The sequence below is a fragment of the Peromyscus eremicus genome, chromosome 7 (genome assembly GCF_949786415.1).
Source record: "Peromyscus eremicus chromosome 7, PerEre_H2_v1, whole genome shotgun sequence".
Classification (NCBI taxonomy): Eukaryota; Metazoa; Chordata; class Mammalia; order Rodentia; family Cricetidae; genus Peromyscus; species Peromyscus eremicus.
Genome location: NC_081422.1, coordinates 49,539,755 through 49,564,244, shown reverse-complemented (window position 1 = coordinate 49,564,244; position 24,490 = coordinate 49,539,755). Strand labels below are relative to the sequence as shown.

At 39.7% G+C, this 24,490-nt stretch overlaps 1 protein-coding gene across 3 annotated transcripts in view; it reads right to left on the bottom strand.

Annotated features, from left to right (window-relative positions):
- The window catches only part of Ube2q2 (ubiquitin conjugating enzyme E2 Q2), a 57,721-nt gene that overhangs the window by 7,805 nt on the left and 25,426 nt on the right, over positions 1-24,490 (bottom strand). For 2 of the 3 annotated variants that reach the window (XM_059267916.1, XM_059267915.1), the window contains 8 exons: positions 21,898-21,954; positions 16,090-16,230; positions 13,619-13,703; positions 12,063-12,123; positions 11,259-11,349; positions 6,986-7,044; positions 3,442-3,490; positions 2,965-3,060 (listed from right to left, as the gene is read on the bottom strand). In XM_059267916.1, coding sequence (XP_059123899.1) covers positions 2,965-3,060; positions 3,442-3,490; positions 6,986-7,044; positions 11,259-11,349; positions 12,063-12,123; positions 13,619-13,703; positions 16,090-16,230; positions 21,898-21,954 — 639 coding nt within the window. The remainder of the gene's footprint in view (positions 1-2,964; positions 3,061-3,441; positions 3,491-6,985; positions 7,045-11,258; positions 11,350-12,062; positions 12,124-13,618; positions 13,704-16,089; positions 16,231-21,897; positions 21,955-24,490) is intronic. The other variant, XR_009380244.1, reaches the window with a different exon arrangement.

Genomic DNA, 24,490 nt, shown 5'->3' with positions numbered 1-24,490 from the left:
TACCCCATGAACCACGTGCTGGCCCTTTAACACCATTGGCCTCTTTTTAAAAAAAGATATTGTTATTATTTTTAATTAAGTGTGTCTATTTCTATATGTTGAGTATGTACACGTGAGTGCAGATGCCCACAGAGGCCAGAGGTATCAGATACCCCTACAGTGGGAGTTAGAGGCAGTTGTGAGCTGGCTGACACAGATTCTCTATAAAAGCACCAATCACTCTTATATCTCAATCATCTATCCAGCTTTGAATTAATAGCTGACGATATCGTTTATTATGACAATATCATGTATCTTCCTTTTTGGTTACATTTATTTATGTGTATGTATGTGGCGAGCACGGGGACATACGTGCCATAGCAGACATATGAAGGTGAGAGGATAGCCTTTGGAGTTGGTTCTCCCCTTTCTACCATGGGCATCCTAGGAATCGAACTCAGGCCTACTGAGCCATCTCACCCCTCTCTTTCTTTTTGATTGTTAGAGTTTAGTTTTTTGAGACAGGGTTTCACTACATAGCCCAGGGTTGCCTGGAACTTGTGGTCCTCCTGACTCAACATCTCAACTTCTAGAATCATAAGCATGCACCACCATGCCAGGCTTCTGTGTTATTTTTTAAGTTAATATTTAGACTATTCCCTGCACAGTTTAGAATGCAGGAAAATGAAACTTCTATTATATTGTGCAAAGTTTCCACCTTCTTAGCTGACAATATTTTTTAATTTGAAAGAAAAAAAAGAGTGAAGTTTTACCCTAAAAGCTCACTGAGTTCACTTCTAATGCACCAACCACATAAAGACTCTTGTGTTAACTATGAACAAAGAAGCCAGCACAGAGGATCATAATGGTCCCCAAAAGTTCCATTGGCTATGTCATCAAGCCGTCTCAGTGGTCATGTGCTATGTTCTACATAACACAAAGATCTCTTCGTGTAAGCCATGTATGAATGTGTTTCAATACACAGAAGGACTCAGCAGCCTGACTTAGGGCCTCATATATAATGCTTTTTTCTTACTTGCCAAGAAAACTGCACATCATAGAAAACATGTAGGTTTAAAGCAATTTATGGAATCTAAGATTTATAGTATAGAATAAAGAATACTGGTATTCTAGAATTTCAAAACTAGAGAACCTAAGTTACGCTGGCCCACTGTATTTGATACAGAGCTCTCAGGAGAAAGTCTGTATACAGTGTACTGGTAAAATTTCAATTACAAAAAAGAGAAGAGAGAAGAGAGAAAGAGAGAAAAGAGAAAGAGAGAGAGAGAGAGAGAGAGAGAGAGAGAGAGAGAGAGACTGCGAGCGCGCACACAGCCGGGCGGTGGTGGCGCACGCCTTTAATCCCAGCACTCGGGAGGCAGAGGCAGGTGGATCTCTGTGAGTTCGAGGTCAGCCTGGTCTCCAAAACGAGTTCCAGGAAAGGCGCAAAGCTACACAGAGAAACCCTGTCTCGAAAAACCAAAAATAAATAAATAAATAAATAAATAAATAAATAAATAAATAAATAAATAAATAAATAAATAAATAAAATGAAAAGCATGGGAATTTTTTTTAATTATTAAATTTAACATCAAAATCTATATTTGTATAGATGTTAGGAGAAAGCACTGAAGACCGGGACATGCTAATGCCTGGTGTATTTCTCTAGACACTCAAATTTATAAACTACCTTCTCAGGGTTTTGTGATGTTATCTGCTTTAGGAACTTTGAATGAGGAGGCATATATTTCATCATTAAAAAAATTTCAGATTATACTATGTAACTATTTTATTGACACATTAAAATAAAAATATAGATTCACATATATTATTAACAAACACTGGTTTGATATGTTATTGAACATTGGTGAGTTGCTTAACTTTTGGATTTTAAACAAATGGCATTTTATTCCAGTATAAACAAACTGCTATTAAAAAGAGTTAAAAGCAACACTATCATCCCAAATTATGATTTTTTAAAAATGACCTTTTAAAATTTTTGCTTTTTCTGTGGATAACGTTCTAAAAAATTCTCATGATTGGAAGTGCAGTATGAGTATATATCTCTAAGTTTTAAACTACTTGAATAAAAAATGCAAATTCACAAAGAACTTTAGGGAAAACATTCACTGTTTAAAAATCATCAGATCAAGGTTATTTCCATCACACAAAGGTTTTTTTTCAAAATAAACATCATATAAGTATCTATGAATAGCTACAATTCTACCTGAAACAATCCTTCTAGTACAGTAAGTGAATTCAGCACACAACTCAGTAAGTGTACAAACTACACCTGCCTAGCTGAAACCTTGTTTTGCCCCCATGACCTTAGAGTTATCAGACCCTGTGTGCCTCAGTTTCTTCAGCTCTAAATGAAGACAACAGAACATTTCTCATAGGTTATTAAAAGGGTGGAAAAGTTAATGATCTAAAGTAGAACAGAATCTAGCATGTATACTGACTGAAAATTAATGATGCTAACATGGTTTCAGTTTGAAGAATATACCCAAGCCTTTTCCTTAGTATGTGACATTTAACAATAACGAGCTCAAACTAAACACGCCTTTGAACAGGGAAGGCTAGGTGGGGTTAAGTGACTGCAGTGAGCATCTTCTTTTACACATCTGTTTCCCACCTTCACTTTACTAAAACAAGAAAATTAAATAAACTGTCTCAAAAAGAATTGAGACGGGGGCTGGAGAGATGGCTCATCAGTTAAGAACATTTGTTCTTGGAGAGGACCCGAGTTCAATTCCAATCGCCCACATGGTGACTCACAACTGTCTATACCTTTAGTTTATCCAATGCCCTCTGAGGGCTCCAGGCACACATATGGTCCACAGACACACACATCCAGGCAATACACTCATAGACATAAAAATAACTAAATTTTAAAACTAGAACCAAGAAAAATATATGCCTCACATGTGACCTACGCTAGCATGAAGGCACTTCAGCCTATCTGTGGAGTTCTGAAGAGAGTACCTTATTTGCTCCAAACTGCACTCGGGCCTTGCCTTTCACCAAGGTGGCATTGATCTGCATGATGACCGATTCTATAGAGTAGGCGCTGCTCCAGCCCTATGGGAAGAAAAAACACAATGGTCTTCACAGTTCCCACTCAGGAAAACCTAAGGAAACATCATAGAGGAAGCCAATGACAGCATGTCAGTGCTAACAAATTTGTAGTGAAGAGGAAAACACAGACGACAGTCCTGGGTTCTAAACATCTAAACCTGAGTGAATTATAATTTTAAATAAACATTACTCTCGGTTGTTCCAGCATGGACTGAGCTCAAAGGACAATGACATTTTACCAGATTATCTTAGATTTTGTTTATAAAAGTAGGTGCTACTACAATTTTTTAAAAATATAATCTGCTACATTTAAGAACTTTGCTCTTAGAATCCAGCTAAGTTATGAAAATTATACTAATACTGAAAACTGTGCACAGGAGTTACCTGTTTTGTAAGAAGTTCCATACATAACGCTCCTCCACCCAACACGTACCTTTAAAAAAAGAAAGCAAGCATACAAAATCCTCTAAATATCAATATTCCTTAAACTTCTAAAATATTACTAAGAAAGCATGCACACAAAATTAGAAGATAGCATACAACAATGAAACTGTCACTAGGGACATAAGACGGGCCGATTTCAAATGTTTACAGTCACTACTTTAATACAGCCAATGTGTCAAACAAATTGAACAGAACACATAAACTTTTCTGATGTCAAAAACCAAGAACTTAGCTCTATACATCTGTTTTCTTAGCTGACACTGAAGTATGCTTCTGTCCCTGGAGCTTCCTCTGCACCCTGGTGCAAGGCTACAAACTCTGCGGACAGACAAAGCTCTACCCTATCCAGAGTCACAAACAGCAGCAGGGTGCTGTACAGTCTGAGATGGCACAGTGAGTGTGCCCCCCACCCCAATACACTGAGACTCCACAGTGGAGCCCACATGCCACCTAACATACCTCCATTTCTATACAGACTCATACAAAATTTAAGCTGTCTTCTGATTCTGCTAGAAAGTTGTATTCTAGACACATTTCAGAAATTTTAAGTCAGCCAGTAGTTTTCCTCTATACTTAGTAACTGGACTATGAAACTCAAGCTATTCTGATTGTGCCTCCATTGGGCTTTCCTATTTCACTCCTCTTTCCGATCTTGTTACAATTAGGTTTCCGTCCCTTGCCCCTAAGACAGCAGTAGCATGGGATCTCAACTAGTGTCGTATCACCATCATATATTCTTTGTACTGTCAGAGGATCCATCTCCCTAGAATGCTTTTTCCTTTCTTTTGTGTAGATATGTGGTGTGTCTGTTATGTATACATGTCGGTATGGAGGCCAGAGGTAAACATCAGCTGCCCATCTTATTATTTGAGACAGAGTCTGCTCAATGAACCTGGAGCTCACCAATTCAGCTAGACTGGTTAGCCAGCCAGCTTCAAGGATTTCTCCTTGCCCCCACTTACCTAGTGCCAGGATTACAGGCACAAGCCACCATACCTAGATTTTCTGTGGGTTCTGAGGATCTGAGCTCAGGTCCTAGTTTCTCAGGATGCATTTTACCAACTAAGCCATCTCTTCCATTTCTACAACATTTTTTAAATTGTTGTTTCCCTTTTCCTATGCCAGTTAATGACAAATGAATCCAATATTCACAGTTAAATATGCTTACCAGAGGAAGGAGGAAAAAATGACTTGTTACACAATTTACAATGTTATAGCAACATTAACTATAAAAAGTTTAGTGCTGCTGTACTTGGCTAGGAAAAGGCTGGTGTTCTAAGCAAGAGATACAGAAGTTTAAAATTCACCGTATTTCCACCCTATGTTTATTTAGTGTATGTAAATATTTGGCTAGGTTACCTAGTATTCTTCCAAAAACGGTCATATGCTTTATGATAGTTACTTCCACTGCCTAACCCAGAAGCATGAGGGGACGTCTAAAGGTAAGAAAGTGAATCATCACAATTCTGAACATCTTTGTTCTATAATCTTATCTTGTCATCTCCTCTCATTCTAACAGTGTTTGTGAACAGCAGTGTAACAGCTTTCCAAAAGCAGCAACAAGACCCCTAAGAGATTACTTCAGCTTTGCTGAGCATCACTCAGAACTTTGGGATTCTGACAGAGCAACACTTCCCAAACAGCGAACCAGAGGGTGCCATCTTCTAAGATGCCAAAGGGAGGGGGAAAAGACTAAAGGAATTTAGAAGAAGTTATTTAGCATCTTTGTGGAAAACACGACTTAGGAGTTATTTAGTGTCTCTGTGGAAAATCACATCAAGTCTCCAAGACTTTCTTTGGAAAGAATATCACTTAATTTGCTGTCCAAAATGCCTATTAATATACCGTAGAACTTTCTGGGAGATGTGGTAAAGGATTGGGCTGCAGGCATCAGCCAAGCCAACTTTTTGTTTGTTTGTTAGTTTTGGTTTTCGAGACAAGGTTTCTCTGTGTAGCTTTGTGCCTTTCCTGGAACTCGCTTTGTAGACCAGGCTGGCCTCAAACTCACAGAGATCCACCTGTCTCTGCCTCCCGAGTGCTGGGATTAAAGGCATGCGCCACCACCGCCCGGCTAGCCAAGCTAACTTTTAAAGGAGTATTTCCTGATCATGCTGTAGACATCTAAATGGCTCAATACATCATAAACACAAATTTGTTTAAGGCCATGCTTTTTGTTTGTTAATTTGTTTAGCTGAGCTTTACAGACACTGTGGCCAGCGTATTCTGCAGCCCCGACATCAGTTCATATATATTCTGACTATACTGAGAAATCTTAGCAGGATGTAATCTCAAAAACATAGCCTTTATACTTGTATTTGTATATTACAGACACTATTCTAAGAAGTTCTGAAGTCAGTCTTTAGGAGTAATCCACTACTGTCTCAAACAGTATCAGTCAAATAGAAAGGCTCAGTCTAGGGGCAATATTTTTAGATTTTATTATTACAGTAGAAATCATCTCACAAAGTAGAATTAGCTGAGCACTTGAAAATTCTCAAAGGATTTTTTAAAGATTTATTTTCAATCATGTGTGTGCATGTATGCCTGTAGAAGCCCGAAGAGGGTGTTAAATCCCTGGGAACTAGAGTGACATGTAGCTGGAAGCCACCTCATGTGGGTGCTGGAGACTGAAGTCAGGTCCTTAGGAAGAGAAACAACTGCTCTATACTGAGTTATCTCTCCTGCTCCCCTACAAACAGTTTAATGATTCCTGTATGGGGACTATGAAACAGTTCATAGGTAACTTGATCTTTTCCATGCCTCCTATAGCCTCCTAACTACAAAAGAAGCAATATAAAATTCAGTCTGGCTGTCTGACAACCACCAGTCAACTGTACTAAGTGACAACTACTTATGTTGGGATCAGCTCCCGTCACCTCGGGTTTCCCAATTATCACAGTAACTGCACTCAACATCACAGGCCTGTGGGAACCACAATGACTGTAACTTCCCTGAAATCCTCAATGGTTTATATTTGAAAAATGCTTTCTTAAAAGACAGGATCTTGATAAATATTGACTACATTACCTAATATCCATATCTGGATGGATGGATGAATGGATGGATGGATGGATGGATGGATGGATGGATGGATGGATAAATCAATCTCTCTGGAAGGCCCAGACCCACTGTAAAGTCAAGGCTAGCCTGGAACTCACAATCCTGCATCAGTTTCTGACAGTTTGGGGTTACAGGAGGGCATACTCAGCTAAAACCCATTTCTTAAGGGTCGATATCTATAAATAAAATCCATTGGGATGTCTACTTATAAATAACTAATTTGTACCGGTCTGAATGTGGACCCCAAACCAGTGCTAACAGTTTCATCTGGGAACTTCTTAGACATGTAAATTCTCTGGCCCCTCAACCTACTTGACACAGAATCCTCCAGCAGAAGTCAAGCAATCCTACCCTCCCAGGGTCTAGCTACTTCTGCAACGGACCCTGACACACACAACCACAACAAAGTAAATACGTAACTTACCCTCCTGAGAGAACAGGTAACACCACTCGAACAAATGGAGGATCAAATGGAAAATTATCCTAGAAAAGCGTAAGTTTAATCAACTTTAAGAACATCATAAATTTAATCAATTTTAAGAACATCATTTTTAGTTTTGCATTATTTAGAAGGTTTTCAAATAATCAATAAAGAAATATATCCTCCTACCTGTAATATAAAGGTCATAAAAGTTAAATTAGTCCAAAAGAAAGCTGAGAAACAAGTAAATAAAAATGTCAAATATGGAATTCGGGTCAGGACAGAATAAAACAGTGCTGTACTAACTCACATTGTACACTAAGTGCAAGGCTGTGGGTAGGCCCAGGAGAGGCCTTTTCTTTCCACTACAGACAGAAGAGGAATGTAAGAGATTAGCTAAGAGCAGAATGCAGACTCTGGGCCAGGGAGGCAAGAGGTGGAGCCGCAACACACCAAAGAGAGGCCTGAGGGCCTTCTGCATGCCAGGCTGGGCCCTGAGAGGACCAACAGCCAAATGCCCTCCCAGGAGTCTCCATCACAGATACTCTCGGTGTCCCCACTGTCTGTGGCCCTGGCAGAGGCACATGGTAATCCCCTCTAGGGAAGAACACAATACTGGAAACCCCTCTGTGATCTTTCACACATATGTCCATCTTACTAAGACTTAGACATAAGGACACACCTTATGTCTATGACAAGACAGGAGCAGAGCAGCCAGTCGGCAGGCAAACATCAGAGTAACTAAGAGAAGAAGAAAGCAAACCTCAGCAGAACCCACACAGTAAGGAGAACCAACAGGATCTGGATCTGGAGCTACAGCAACAAGAACTAACAACCTAGTAATGTGTGACGGCAACACACTGCAGCAGAGAGACTCGGTAACGTCCAAAAGGAAGTTAGGAAAGGCCACAAAGGGTAGACACAGTGGGAAATGCAGAAGATAACAAGACACACAGTTTATCACACAGGTTTGAGTCTTAGGAAAGAGAATGGGGCAAAAAAACTGGATGAGAATTTTTAAACACTCCTCAAGGTTTGGTCACTGTAAGCACTATCAGGAAAGACTAGAATCTTCAATGATGAGAAAGGTCCTCAAGGTGCTGAAAGGAGCTGGCAGTTTGCCAACCTAAAAATCTGTACTCCTCAAACATGCAATGAAAGCCAGGCAACGCAGCACATGCCTGCAACACCAGCAATCAGGAAGGAGTGATAACTCTGAGACCAGTCTGTGCTTCAGAGCAAGGCCTTGTCTCAAAGAAAAAGAAGTAAAAACAAATCAATTTTCCCATCTGCAAAAGAGATACTCAACAATATTCTTTTAGGCAGGAAAAAGATGGTGCTAGATACAACCTGGGAGAATAAAGAGCATGAAAATCCAAATTTGTCTGGTCCCAGAATCTAAGTATAGAATGTAAATGCATGTATTGAGTACATGAACTCAAATGTTCTAAGGCTATGAGATTACAAGGGCAAAAAAGGGAATATTGCACTTTGACAATTCAAGGACATATATGGGATGAGTAAGAGAACATATAATCACCAAGCCAAAAGGTAGGAAATGGGAGTCCTAAGGAAATCTAAAGGGGCAGGGGACATAGCACAAGAAAGATGAGTAGAAAATCACCAATCATATGGTAGATTTAAACCCAGTTATCAGTAGTAACATTCAAAACAAAGGCTAAGCTGCTTCAAAAAGTCAAAGGTGATGCTGAGGAGATGCCTACGCAGGCCCAAGAACCTGAGTTTCAGCCTCCGAACAAAGACAGCCAGGTGTGTCAGCACATGCCTATGACTCCAGCACTGGGGAGACAGGGACAGAAGGATCTCGGGGCTCACTGACCAGTGCCAGTCTAGACAAACCGGAGAACTCCAAGGCTAGTCAAAGAAGCTGCCCCTTCTCCAACCCTAAAGAGGTGGAGAGCCATCTCATAGCATGCAGACAGTAGCTAATGTAGCCAAGAGTGTTAGCCGTTAGTTCCCTGACAACCAGGTCAGGAAAGCTGCCCGTAACTTCCTATGGCAGCTCGACAGTGAAATGGCTTCCTGTTCTTGTTGAAGAGAGACCAAGGGAGTCTAAGAGAAATTCTGTCCAATTTTTATGTTCAAACAACATGGTTTAAAGGGAAGTAATGCTATTTTAAAAACTCCTTTTGAGGCAAGATAGGTACAAATATGCTTCACTCAATTATTTCCAAGAAGACAAAAAGTCAAAAAACAATTACCATACTTTCAGTAACTTCCCGTCTGCTCACAAGATTTCCAGGAACATAAAAATTATGAAAATTTGATCCTCCCAGTAGAGGAGGCACATTTCTAGTCGCTAAAATGGATCATCTTAGATTTCTACTGCAAATTAGAAAGACACCTGCCCACCCACACATACTGCCAACTTAAGGACAATTTAATCTACTTTCAAATCTATCTATAATTTAACAGTATAACGAAAACACAGATGCACAGCTTGGAAGAGCAGAACTATTATTAGAACAGATCTCTAAACACATGATCCCGAATGGGTAACTATAAAATCTCTTTTGATTGCTTGAGAACTGCCTTCAGTTTCAGAAAATAAGTCTACTTCAGAGCTTAAGTGACTTTTCCATAAACTGTGCTCTGGGATTCAACTAATAAAGATCTCTACAAATTCTAAATATAAAGAAAATATTCTTTAATGTCTTTTGTTTTCTTCCTTCAAAACATCTTAAATCCTGTTTCACCTATTCTACCACCAACACCATACACAAGCTCTGTACCATTTCATGCTAGGATTAAAGTTAAAGCCTCCAACTAGTCTCCCAGAAATCAGCTATATACTATCAACCAGCACTGTTGAAAGCTCAATGACGGTTTAAGACAAAACAAGAAGCTGAACAGACCAACTCTGCCCTTACACAAACCCCTCCAGGGCTGGTTTACAGCACAGAGGACAGATCCCAGAGACTGCAGGCTTTTCAGCATGTTCTGCGAAGTCCAATAACCAGCTCCCTTATCCCCAGAAGGACTGCAAATCCAAAGCCTTAAATAGCATGGGGCAATTCAAAGTCACTTGGGTAAACTAATGTGGACAAACACTGTAATTGCAAGACAACTGCTACACTAAGCCTCCTCTTCAACTCAGAAGAATAGGGCAAAGAGAAGCCCTGCATCACTTCAACTTAAATCCTCAAAACACCTCAATCTAGTTGAGATTTTTAATCATTAGATTTTACCCTATTATACATTAAATCACTAACATTTTATCTAGAGCCCTTTACTATTCTTTAACTTTTATTCCAAACATCTTTAAAATTACTAAGTGTAGTACAAATTCAGAAAGAAATATACAGGGATATTTTTATCAATTATTATAAAGTGGATGCCCACGTGACCAACACTCTAGTCAGTAGAGTCTGCAAGCAGGAAGCCCAGAGATGTCCTCTCCACTCGTCAACCCCTTGTCCTAGTATGTACAGTGATTACACCTTCACTCCTACACTGGGTAGGAACCCCAACTTCAGTGCTTCTGAGCTTTCTTCTCTCACTGTTGTTTACCAAAGAAGTCTTCCTAGACATTTTTTCCCCTAATTTTACCAGGGTCCCTTGCCCCATGGAATTTCAGCATAGTAGAAATATGTTTGTTTTGTGGCTGAAGACCATTATAACGTCTAAGAATGTTTCATTTAAAGGACCAATTTTCACCTACCTGCAGTGACAGTGCATGTCCTATACAATTCTAGTTTTACAAAATTTTTAACTCTATATAAATGGAACTAAGCAAAAAGGCTAGGAGTCGAGTCTAGTTACTTCTGCTTAACACTGTAGAGAAGACTGACCTATCTTCTCAAGTATGTCTATCTTAGGATTCCACATTCTCCACTTTCCTGTAACTTGGGTTATTTGTGGTTTGGGGTCATGACAAACAAAATGCTGCTCTGAACACTCTTGTTTATGCTTCCTGGTGTGTCTAAGTACTCATTCCTTGTGGAGCATATGCCTCATGAATTCCTGTAACTAGCCAGGCCCACTATCAACATTTAATCCCAATACTCGGGAGGCAGAGGCATGCAGATCTCTGTGACTTTGAGGCTACCCTGGTCTAGACAGCAAGTTCCAGGTTAGCCAAGGCTACACAGTGAGACTCTGAATAAACAAACAAACAAACAAACAAATAAATCCTGAACTATAAGTTATGAGTATCTCCTACTTTCCCAAATCATACCAAATTGTTCTCCAAGGCAGCTGAACCAATTACACACTCCCATTAGAAGAACATGGAATCCCATTACAATGGTCTTACCTTAAAAGAGAAGTTAAGCAAAATATATTCTATGCCTTCTTTTTCTTTTAAGATCTGAAGATCACTGTGCAAAGGACTATCAGAGTCAACCCTAAGAATAACAAAACAAAAGCCAGTTCAAACAAGGTTAGAAAATCCTTTCTTAACTAAACTCCACCTGAACCAGTCCAAGAGCGGACAACAGAGCCCCAGGGTAAGTTCCAAACAGAAGTTCTGAAATGCTCCATGGTCCCAGAAAAAAAACAATCACTATGGACTCTAGCTCCTTGGGAACGAAGGGAATTTGAAATTAACAGTCATTTCAAAGAACTACAATTGGATATATGTAATTTTTCAAGTAACTCAAAAACTTTTTGATGATACGCTTTCCTAAAATTATATTTTTAATCAAGAAGTTTAAGGAAAGAAATTTATGACTAATAAAACCATGAAAAGTAAATCGCTGTAAAAGCTTTTTCTTTAGCTCTTCTGTATGTACTGCTTAAATCTCCTTACTTCAAGCATAAACAGCATCACACAGTCTCGTGTTGTTTTGAATACATTTTATTTGTAAATCGTCACTGTCTTAAAACACTTTATGCCCCTCTATCACTCCTCTTCCTCTGTGACTTAACCCAATAAGCCTCAGAAATAGCTCACTCTAATAATCTAACAACTACTTCCAGAGTAGTAATGTCCAAGTAAATGCCGTAATATGAAAGTATACAACTGATGAGGCAAAAAAAAAAAAAAAAAAAGGAGAGAGAGAGAGAAGAAAGGCAAATATTTCATCGTAGACAGTAGGTCAGCATAAAAAGCACTTACTTGTGTAGTTTGACATGCCAGTCATATAAGCTGTCATTAATTAGTTCCACTGAATAAATCCCTGTGGATACACAGGGGACAACACTGGTTACTCTTTATTGATTATGTATTACTCTGATGTAAGCAAATACGTTAAATATACTAAATAGCCAATAACAGCAAATTTTTACTATTAAAATAATTAAAGCTATCAACTAAAAGATACTTTGTTGAATTAAAAAACTGCTTAATACTCACTTCCACTAAAAAACACATTATACAAATAATATTTCTATATATACAGATACTTCTAGGAAAATAGAATCCTACACAAACTACTTTACATCTTTTGACATGCCTTTTTTCTCTGTCAAACTTTTTAGAGCATACATGTAACTTTATTTCTTTATTATTTGTATTATTTTACACATGCGTGCCTGTGAAGGCTATAGGGGTTCAGACACCCCAGACCTGGAGTTAAGAGGTGGCTGTGAACCTCAGACTTGAGTGCTGGGAACTGAACGTGCATCCTCTATCGACATAAGTGAGCATCAAGTGCTCTGAGCACTCTCTAGTCCTTACTGCCAATCTTTACAACAACTCTACTTTTTTTTTTTTTTTGATGAATCTAGAATAACTGAACCAATTATTTATTCCTAAATTGGTTATTTCTTGCTTATTAACACTACAGCAATAAATTTCTTCCTCGGGCTCTACAATACTTAAATCTTACTGGATAAGAAAACCTTTTGATTTTTGAATTCATGCAGCTGAGAATTGAATCCCAGGGCCCCATGTGCTAGGCAAGTGTTCTACCAATGAGCTACATCTCCAGCCCTGAAAAAGAACATTTTCTTCATAGAATTATGAAATGGGGAAATCTATCAATTTTGAAAACAATACCACTCCTATTGTTAAGTTTTATTGTTTCAAAATACAAAAACTATGAAAATAAATTCAGCAAGTTTTTTTTTTTTTTTTTTTTTTTTTTAGGTTTTTCGAGACAGGGTTTCTCTGTGTAGCTTTGTGCCTTTCCTGGAACTCACTTGGTAGCCCAGGCTGGCCTCGAACTCACAGAGATCCGCCTGGCTCTGCCTCCTGAGTGCTGGGATTAAAGGCGTGCGCCACCACCGCCCGGCAAATTCAGCAAGTTTTCCTTGTACAACAAAGTATATTAACCTTACTTATTTTAAAAAGTAGTATTACTCATACTTTTGACAGAAGATAAAAATCATGAGTTATATCTCCATCAGAAAGAAAGTAAAAGGAAAATTATGATGTATTTATATAATTTTTTAAATACAAAAATAAACTCATTTTATCTCCTACATCTTTTAGAACTTTGTTAAACCTGAGTTTCACATCTCCAAAATAGTCAATAACAATTTCCAACTCTGTGTGCCAGCACACCCAGATTAGATGTAATTAATATAGGTAGATCTAATCCCATCCTGACTGAACAGAAAAATAGTGAGTTCAAGCTAACTGGTCCCCTATCACTCCCCAAAAGGAAAGCAAAGGAAACGAGAAACAACACTACCTGAAGAAGCAAATGGCCAGCAGAGCCAGGGCCTCACCTGCCTTGTAGCTCTGTGATCTGTAGACGTCCCTGAGCTCCTTCATGAGTCTATCTGATGCTTGCACTGACCCAGACACTGCACCCTGAAACAACAGGTAATTAAAAGCTTAGGGTATCGGAGTTTGAGGAAAACTTTACAATGACAGGAAAATGATCACCACTCAGCATTAAGTCAAGAAGTGCCCCCCCCCCCCCCCGCAAAAAAAAAAAAAAAAAAAAAGAAAAAGCTGGGCGGTAGTGGCGCACGCCTTCAATCCCAGCACTCGGGAGGCAGAGCCAGGTGGATCTCTGTGAGTTCGAGGCCAGCCTGGGCTACCAAGTGAGTTCCAGGAAAGGCACAAAGCTACACAGAGAAACCCTGTCTCGAAAAACCAAAAAAAAAAAGAAAAAAGAAAAAAAAAGAAAAAAGAAAAAAAAAGAAGTGCCAGAGGCAGGCGGATCTCTGAGTTCAAGGTCAGCCTTGAGTGCCTTCCAACTTACTCACTGAGGTAGGGTCTTTTAACTGAACTCCAGTCTAGTTTAACTGGCCAGCTTGCTCAGGGGATCTTGTCTCTGCTTCTGAGTTGAGGAAACACAGGCTGGCCACCATACACGCTCAGCATTTATGTGAGTTCTAGAGACCCAACCACCACCGTAACACTTTCCGCTTGGGAGGCAACCATTTTAACCTTTGAGCCATCTCCCAGCCCTTGAACTGGTTTTAAACCCTAGTATTTCCATCTATAAAATATGAAGAGTGCCTAGTTCCTACAACGGCTATGAAGATTCTATGAAGATTTAATGGGAAGGTAATGTATAAAGCATTTAAGTCTTATATTTATCATGTCAGAGTATCCAATAATTTGTAGCTGTTCTAACTATAAAGCATACAAACTAAACTGGAGTCCATCATAAGATATAGTAAGTAAAGTATTAGTTCAGATGCTACAAGCTTACTTTAATAATAAAGATGTGGACTTAAAGTTAAAGTTCTCTGCAAAAAAGACTTGCCAATTAAATTAGCATATTAAATATGATTAAAGGAAAGATAAGAATTTACTTGTTAGAATTCTTGATATTAACTTGCATAACAAGTCATTCACTGTGTTTGCCCAAGACAAAGCAGCCAGCCCTGACTTCATGGAGTTAATAAGCTTCTCTAATTCAAGGCAGTAGGTGTCAGATAACCAGAATACCATTACACGCTTCCCTTGTCTGGGCAACACACACACACACTTTTCATTTTTCACAAGTCATCCACTGTCTGCCTACATTTTAAAGCTGAACACAAACATGTCTGTCACCAAACAATGAATCTCATACTGCTAGGATGCTTCTCATAAAAGCCATGATAAATCAGCTGGCATGGTTGTGCCTTTAATCCTAGCACTCAGGAGGTAGAAACAGGCAGATCTCTGAACTGAAGGCCAGCCTGGTCTATATAGAGTTCCAGGCTAGTCAAGGCTACAGAATGAGATGAGACTCTCTAGAGGGAGTGAGGGGTGAGGTTAAGTAAATCCAAAGAGAAAAATTACTTCTGGGTTGGTTAGGCACAAAGACAGAGGTCAGATTTGTGGAGAGACAGAGTCTCAGTAATATTCTGTAGGAGACCACAGCAGGGGAGTAAGTAAAGCAGCAACAACAGGACGAAGATGTGTTCTTCTAGGTTCGTTTCTGTGGCTGTGATAAAAATACCCTGACAAGCCAGGCGATGGTGGCACACGCCTTTAATCCCAGCACTCAGGAGGCAGAGCCAGGTGGATCTCTGTCAGTTCGAGACCAGCCTAGTCTATAGAGCGAGATCCAGGACACGCACCAAAACTACACGGAGAAACCCTGTCTCAGGAAAAAAAAAAAAAATCCTGACAAAAACTAACTTAGGGAAAGAATGGGGTTTATTTCAGCCTACAATTCTATGTCATAATCCATCACTTTGGATAAGTCAAGGAAATTCAAACAGTCATAACACACACAGTCAAGAGCAGAGAGAAATAAATGTGTACATGCTCACCCACTTGCTTGCTTGATTGTGGTTGGGTTTTGTCTTCTCTACAGAGTTCAAGACTCCCCACCTAGGGAATGGTGTCACCCACAATGGGCTGAGTCTTTCCACATCAGTTAACTTAATAAGACAGTTCCTTGACAGACACGCCCACAGGCCAATCCAAAGTCAATGACCCCTCATCCAGACTCTCTTCCCATGTTAATTCTAAGTTATGTCAAGTTGACAATTAAAACTAACCATCAGAGGATTGTTATACAGAGACAGCAGCATATGCTTCCAAGATGTGAAGAAGAGATGAACAAGGTAGAAAGTAGCTGTCACCAAGCAGAAGCAGCAGCCTAGGTCAACAAAACAAATGGCTGAGTCCACCACTAAGACAGGATGGAAACAGAGGGCAGCTGAGATTGGCATATTAACGAATTACCCAATTATTATCTATAATTATTTAACCAGAGTCCATGTTCTAGATACTCAGTCACACTTACATTTAAATGGTCTTGTCTTTGAGTCTTCCTAATTTTCTCCAATATTGCCAAATTTTCTTTTTCAATTCCTTCGTCCTCTGACTTTTTCCCATTAATAGGCTCTTCTTCCTTCATCTCATAGTGATCCAAGTCTTCTATATCCTACAAAGAAAACAAAAAAATAGACTCATTCAGGTTTCTCTAGTTAAGAAACTAGAAGAAAAATAATTTTTGAATGGAATAAAAAGAGTACAAGAAAGGAAGGACACATCCATTCTATGAGGAGAGGACCCACTCCATTCAGAAGCTTTTCTCTCTTTTAATGTCTTCTGTTCTGTGTAAAAGCTGGACTGAGTACAGCAGAGTCCATAGTTTCATAAAGTCATAACTACTGCCAAATATGCCATCTTTAACAATCTCCTATTATGAAGAACTTTTCAAACAATTTAGTGACAGGTGTTAAGAACTTAGCTATTTATACTTTGCTCTAGAAACCTGACTTTTAGAATTTTATTCTAAGAAATGTGATCACTAATTTAGGCTTAACTATATCTATTTTATTCTAACAATTAATTACAAAAACAAAATACACACACACACAAAGCAAAACAGTTAATTCAATAGATCATCCATTATGGGGTCATTAAAATACTAAAAACCTAATTCTCCACAGTCTTATGTAGCCCAGGCTTGCTCAATCAAACTCCCTATGTAGCCAAAGATGGCCCAGATCTTCTGATACTCCTACCTCTCTACACCTCCTGATGCTAAGATTACAGGCAAGTGTACCATGTTGTTTTATATGGCGCTTGGGGACCATATGGTGTTGTGGACCGTATGGGTTTTATGGTGTTGATGGTGTGTCTTACAAAAGTGTTACACCACACAAAAAACCTCACTCAAGAGATTTATTGGGAAGGAAAAATCTAGAAGGGTGGCTGCCTCTAGGGTGAGAAGCAGCAGCAAACTGAACAGGGCAGAGAGCTTATACAGGGTTTCTTAGGAGGGAGGGGGAGCTTTCCAGGGTGGCCTGGGATTGGTGGGGTTTTGTGGCCTGATTCTAGGGCAAGTGCAGGGATTGGTGGGATTTCAAGCCCTAGCCCAAGGATCAAGCCAGGGTCAGGGAGTTTTTCCTTGGCCCAGGTCTTGGGTCTAGTCAGGGGCAGGGTGTTTTTTCCTTGGCCCTTTTCACCACACACTGTTTTATATGGTGCTTGGGGACCAAGGCCAGGACCTGGTGCATGCTAGACAAGTACTTTACCAACCAAGCTGCAGACACATACATAATTTTTTTTCTATCAATAAACACCCTGAAGTAAAAAAAAACATGGAATATACAGAATTTCCATGCATCAAAATAAGAACTGAAACAGAAAATGCTGGAAAGGCTCTGAGATCTACATTTAGTGTTTCAAGTTTTCTGTGGTAAGCTGCTATGGAATTCTATAATTAAGTGAAGTTTTAAAAAAAAGAACCTGAAAAATATCCATAGACCAACATCTCTCCCAGCCCATTCTGCTCTTTCCCCACATCATCTGCTCTTACATACACAACACTCTTTGCCCAAGCTTTCTGATCCTAACTTTTTCAAGTATCTCACTACTCTAAGCTTCAATTACCATGATCTCAGCAGGAGTTTTTATTCACTACCTCCATTTTTCATGCAAACTGGATTTTAAGTTAATGACCACCTTCAATCCAAAACAAACTGAATGGGTCTCCTTCGGCCCATTACATTCTATTCTTGATCAGATTCCGCACAGGGCTTTATATCCTGAAGCTTCTCTCCCATCATATACTTGTTTTCTTCAAAATTTCAATGAATGCCTCCTTAGTCTATATCGTCTCCTCCTCCAACCTCACACTTTACTTGAATTTTAATCAGCAAATCCTAAATATACCTCATCTTTCTAAAACATATTCACAGCACACTATTCTCTGCTTATAATACCCTGATCAACAACCTTATGAATCAAAAATGTCTGTCTCTAACTCTCTGCCCATGCTATCCAGTTGTGGACGCCACGAATCCACCTCTCCTCTCCCTTAAAGGTAGCATCCAGTGTCCAGAATCACGCCACACCCAACATTACCCATACGAATAAGACAGAAATGTCATTCTTTTTCCTTGTCTTAATCTGACATCTCCTAAGTCACTTCCCTAAACATCACTGTCTCCAGTAAATCTTTGCTTGTTTTCCAAGAAAGGGTTTCTCTGTGTAACAGCCCTGGCTGTCCTGAAACTCAGAGATCTGCCTGCCTCTGCCTCCCAAGTGCTGGGATTAAAGGTGTGCACCACCACCCAGCCCCTGTCAATCTTATGAGAAGAAGAAGAAAAGCTGAAAATTCTGAGTGCAAAGTCTATTCCCTGCATACTGGCACAGAGGGGAAGTTTAATGTTCTCATGTAATTTGTTCCACCTACGTTAAACTGCATGGAAGCAGTAAAGCTAACAATCTATCCACCACAGTCCGTCTAAATAATTTACAGGGTTATTCTACTGCCAGATATAAGAAAGTGACTACTACTTCTTTAGCTCTGACATATTCTCAAAACATTTTAAATACATGTTTTTTTTCCAAATAAAGTCTGAATAAATTATAATAAGATCCAAAACAAAAAACAATTTTTTTGAGCTAAAGATGATGAAATTCATGTACATTTTATCTGTTCAATGGAGGATTGTATCTTCATTTCAAAACTTGAAATTAAATTCAAAGCTTCAAAGCCTAAAAATCTACTAGTGACTGACAATTACTTAATGCCTTGGAAAGTTGCTCCAAAATTTGTTATTTGAATACGTCCCCTCCGAAAGTCAGGTATGGTGATAGGATGGTATTCAAAAGGGGCCTTCCGTATTGCTGATGACACCACCACACACTTAAGACAGAGGACTCGGAAGATCTGAGCTGGGTCTTACCTGGAGCCTCTGTCCTGTCCTGGACCTCACCTGGAGCCTCTGTCCTGTCTACCCTCCACGGTTCCAGTAAATCCTATGCAAGCTGCCAAGGAATGGAGCAATTAAAGCAATCCTCCCAGGTGCAAGACCTACGCAGCACAATTTCTATCAAGGCAAGATATGCATAAAGGTGTAGTAACTGGCACTCACATGCTGTTTGCAACCAACAGCTGTCTATCTGGATTAAAGGCCCACTCAACTGAAAGGAAATCGTGCCCGGTACTGGGAACCTAGACAGTTTTCCTGGAACCAGTGAAGTCATGGACTTTAGAAAAAGAATCAACTACAGCAACTTTACTAAATCAGTATTTCTAAATCATCTTTTCCTCTTACCCACACTTGTAGCTATGACCCCTCATGAAAACAGTCTTTCTTTACACCATCGGAGACCATCAAAGAAAACCATGACTGGACACAATGCAAAGAACAAGGCACCTGGGGAAGCCCAGCCCCAGTGGAAACACTACAACACAGCTCCTGCATCTTGGGCTCAGCAAACATCACAGAAAAAGGAGTAGAAAGACTTTAAGAGCCAAAGTAACAGGAAGTCCACTGTGAACAGTCTCTCCTAAAAACAGACGAATAAACAGGACCAGAGCAATGACATATCAATGGACATGTAATATAGAAGGGAAAAAAATTTCCGGAGTTCCCACCCCTAGACAAAGAACTACAAGCAATTACTGACTGCTGGGAGAGGGAAAATTAGCCTCTCCCAGGGGTGAGCCCCTCATTGGTTGTCCAATGCAGAATGGTTGGCCTTGAAACCAAATATACACAAACAACACACACGCACACAGACACACACACATATATTTGTGATATACATACTCAGCAAATATGTATATATTTGTACAGACAAATACATATATTCATATATACACATACGAATAATAAAGAAAAAGAAGCTATCAATTTCGGAGTGGGGGGGACATGGAAGGGGTTCAAGGGAAAGTAACTGGGAGGAGTTGGAGGAAGGAAAGTGATGTAATTCTATTTCAATCAAGAACACAATAAAATATAAAACTGAAAAGATTAAAGAGCCAGGAGGTGGTGGCATATGCCTTTAATCCCAGCATTCAGGAGGCAGAGGCAGGTGGATCTCTGAGTTTGAGGCTAGCCTGGTCTACGGAGCTAGTTCCAGACAGCTGGGGCTACAGAGAGAAAGCCTGTCTTGAAAAACTAACAAATGATGGAAAGAAATATGACCTGTAACAGATGACTAGGCATGAGCCCTCCTTCTTCTTCCTCGACAATGGAATCAAACCCTCTACAAAGGAAGCTTAAGAGACGGTCTGCTAGGGTGTCCTCCTGCACTTCTGCTTTCCACCCTTTGAAGACACTGCATGGAAGTCCTCCCCAGACACTACATGCTAGCTAGCACCCTGATTCTAAACTCCCTAGCTTTCAGAACTGTACAAACATAAATAACCCAGTCCTGAGTATTCTAATTCCAGCAGCACAGAACAAACTAAAAGAAAGCACCTCATTTTCAGTAAGAGACTATGTCACTGCTTCTAGCAAGCAGTCCCCGTGATGTCCTCAAATTTTCCTTTCATTCAAATATAAAACTCTGTGTGTGTGTGTGTGTGTGTGTGTGTGTGTGTGTGTGTGTGTGTGTACAGTGTGTTCATGTGTGTATGGAGGCCACACATGTTGTGGAATATTCCTTTAAACTGTGTGAAGATGTATCACTGTGACTGGTTTAATAAAGAGCTAAACGGCCATTATAGAGTTGAGGTAGTAAGCGCATGGAAGACTATAGATTTAAAAATATGGATTAGTTTAAGTTACCAGAGCTAGTGAGACAAGCCTAAGCTAAGACCAAGATTTCAAAATTAATTAAGTCTCCGTGTCATCTTTTGTGAGCTGGTGGCCCAAAGAGAAAAATCCATTTATACAAATCTTAAGTCTTCCTCAGTCACTCTCTACCTTATTTTTTTCAGACAAAGTATCACTGAGCCTGGGTCTAGCTGATTGGCCAGCTAAAAGAGCCACAGGGATCCTCCTGTCTCCACCTCCCCAGAGCTGGAGTTACAGATGCAAGCCGCATCACACAGCTTCTTTTTATTTTACACACTAGTGCTAGAGATCTGAACTCAGGTCCTCACACTTGCACAGCACTTTACTGACTGAGGCATCTTCCCAGCTGTAAACACAAATGTTAAACTTAGTAGTTCTTCCTAAAAATAACCAAATTATAAGCTAAAGCTAAATATTATTATCAAAAGTAAACAGATTTTTTGTTTTGTTTTGTTTTTGGAGACAGGGTTTCTCTGTGTAGTTTTGGTGCCTGTCCTGGAACTCACTCTGTAGACCAGGCTGGCCTCGAACTCACAGAGATCTGCCTGGCTCTGCCTCCCGAGTGCTGGGATTAAAAGCGTGCGCCACTACTGCCCAGCAAATAAACAGATTTTACTGCCCTCAGATAAAATAATTTGTTTGAAGACATATCATCAACTAGATGCAAAGCCAGGGTTCAGAAATTCCATCTGAAATACAAATGTTATTCAATATTAACATTACTTCAAAAAGAAGATTAAAGAATTACTAAAATGTGTCAAATATGAATATATTCATGAGATGTGAGCCAGTGAGATGTACTGCTCAGCCAGTAAAGGCAACTGCCCCCAAGTCTGATGATGTGAGTTCAATCCTTAAACTCACATGGTGGAAAGAGAATGGACTTCGAAATGTTGCTCTCTGACCTACCTCTAAGTGCATGCCATAGCACAAACACCCCCCAACACACACACACACACACACACACACACACACACACACACACACACACAGTGTACACGCACACCAAAAATAATAAAAATTAAACTGAGAAAATTTTAGAATATTATTCTTACATAAATACCTACTTCAGCCATCTCTTCCTCTTCTTCCTCTTCTGAAGTTACCTCTTCAGTTGTCCCATTCTGAAACAGAGAAAGAATGTGCCAAAGCTACACAGAACACAGACACACAGAACACATTAGAAAGCTGGCCACTATTAACCACTGTCACTGCGGTCCCATGAGCAGGACTTACTAAAATTAAAGGATTTAATTTTAAGTCAATCCAATGTAGCAGATGCCTTAAGAATAAACAAAGGCAATCAAATATAAAGGAACTTCAAAAACTAAAGCATAACCTAATTTTTTTAAATGTTTACTTATATAGCTATGTGTATGCGATCAAAGGCTTCTGCATATAATAAATGCTCCAAATTATTCTTTCTTTTATCTTCTACCTCTTTAACCTGGAAAAGCTTAATCTTTCAATAAATTCACTGGCTTTACACTTTAAACAGTCAGGTATGTCATCAGGAAATGCACTTGATATGGCTGAAAGTGACAGAAGCACCGTCTACCTACTACAGAATACTCCTCATAAGGTACAGTTCACATTCACTCACACAGGAGTCAGATGGGATTTTAGAAAGGGTCTTAATACACAGTAGTACATGAAGTTTTCTACCAGAGCAAAGTTTGCCAGCTCTCAATATGGAAATGCATCTACATTCATAAAGATGGGCTTAGTTTGAGACCCAGAATATCTAGACTATCAACTCAGAGATCAAATCAGACCTACCAGGATCTCAGCAGCCTCAAGGCATCTGTTCTTAGATGCTCTGAGAGCACAAGTTTTATGGAAAGAAAATTCATTATCACAGAGCACTAACTCTTCACAATCAGTGAGCTGCAAAGATCCTGTGCAGGTACAGACAGCATAAGCTTAGGCTTGTTTTAAATCCCAATCTCTTTAAACATTTATTATTCCTTTCCTTGGAACTAAATGAGAAAAGCAAACAGCTCCCAAAATTACTGTGGTTCACCCTTTCCTTCATTTCCAAACCAGATTATTTTTGGTATCTTCTCAAAAACAAAAAGAACATAGCTACCCAAACAGTCCCAAGGTCCCAGATACAAGTCTGAGTGTACTGAGGGTGAAAACCATTTTTGAAATGCTAACTTCAGAACCTACCCCAGAGAATCTGTCTTCAAATGCACTTAATGCAAGAGTTAGAGACCATTACAGAAAGCCACAACCAATCAAAATGCAAAGAACAAACAAGAGAGCTGTTAGTGTCCAGCACCAACTGACACATCTATAACACAACTCCTGCATCCAAGGACCAGGGTCATAGCAAAGTAGGGTCAGTAGGATTGTAAGAGCCAGGAGAAGGAAAAGGAAGTTTGCTGTGAGATAGATTTTGGTCTCCTAGAAATACCACAGAAGCTACATCCATGCAGCTACCTAAGTAAGACCGGAACAAGAATGACACCAATAGAAATGCTACCACAGAAGGGGGAACTCTCATGGGGCCTTGACAAAGAACTATAGAAGAGTAGGAGAAATAATCCTCCCCACGGAAGAGCACAATTGATTAACCACATGGTCAGCCCTGAAAAAGATATACTACAAGTGACCATCAAACTAGCCCCTGCCTAACATTTTATAAATGGGAAAGCTGAAACACTCTTCCCCAAAGGATTAGTAATTTGACAAAAACACAAAGCCAATTAGGCTCATGAAATCTTAAGGCCTTCATTTAAACATGTAGGCAGGGTTCTTTCCAAAAGCCCACTGAAAGCAAGCATGGTAGCTGCTCAAGCCTGTAATCCCAGTACTGAGGAGGACTGATGTGAGTTCAAGGTCAGCTACACAGTGAGTTCTAGGACAGCCTGTGCACTGAATAAAAACCCTGTCTCAAAACAAAAACAAAGCAGGGTTTAGGGGAGGTGACGGACTTTGATTAAAAACGACACTGCTACACTAGAAAAATAATACACAGACCCACAACTACAAGGCAGCAGCAGACATAAAGCAGATGGATTCTACTGTTGCTAACAAAGTTTTAGCCCTCCTGCCTGAGAACGCCACAGGAGACTAACAGGCCAGACTGCGTTAAGGTGTGCCAATTAATTTAAGGATCACTCTATTCTACAGGAACCCTGTCTACTCTGACAACCTCTCAACTACTACGGGTGTTAGAACCAAAGAGAAAAGAAGGAATCTTTTTATTGTAACTCAACACAAGAGCAGAATTTCCTAATAGACTTGGGAGTTGGAAACCCCACCTGTCAGGACCACAGAGAAAAGGAACTATCTTATGGACACCTCTATTAACAGCTGGTCCTGACTGATGCCATACCTTTCCTATAAGTGAGCAAATTACCAAGTACTACAAGTAGAAAACTGATCCTGAATGGTGCCACACAGAAAAGCCAGATAAGCGATCTGAGGCAAGAGCTAAAATCTAAGTGGAATCATTAGCACTGTTGGGAACAAAACAAGAACAAGTTACTAGGGGAAAAAAGGACAAGACAGTTCTGGGAAATAAAAAACATTTGAAGAAAAAAAAAAACCCATAGAACTCAACTGTCTCCTCTGAACAAAGCATTTATAGTGAAGACGACCAAACAGACAAGAATATGAAGAAAGGAGAGGAATGGAAGCCTGGGGAGTTAG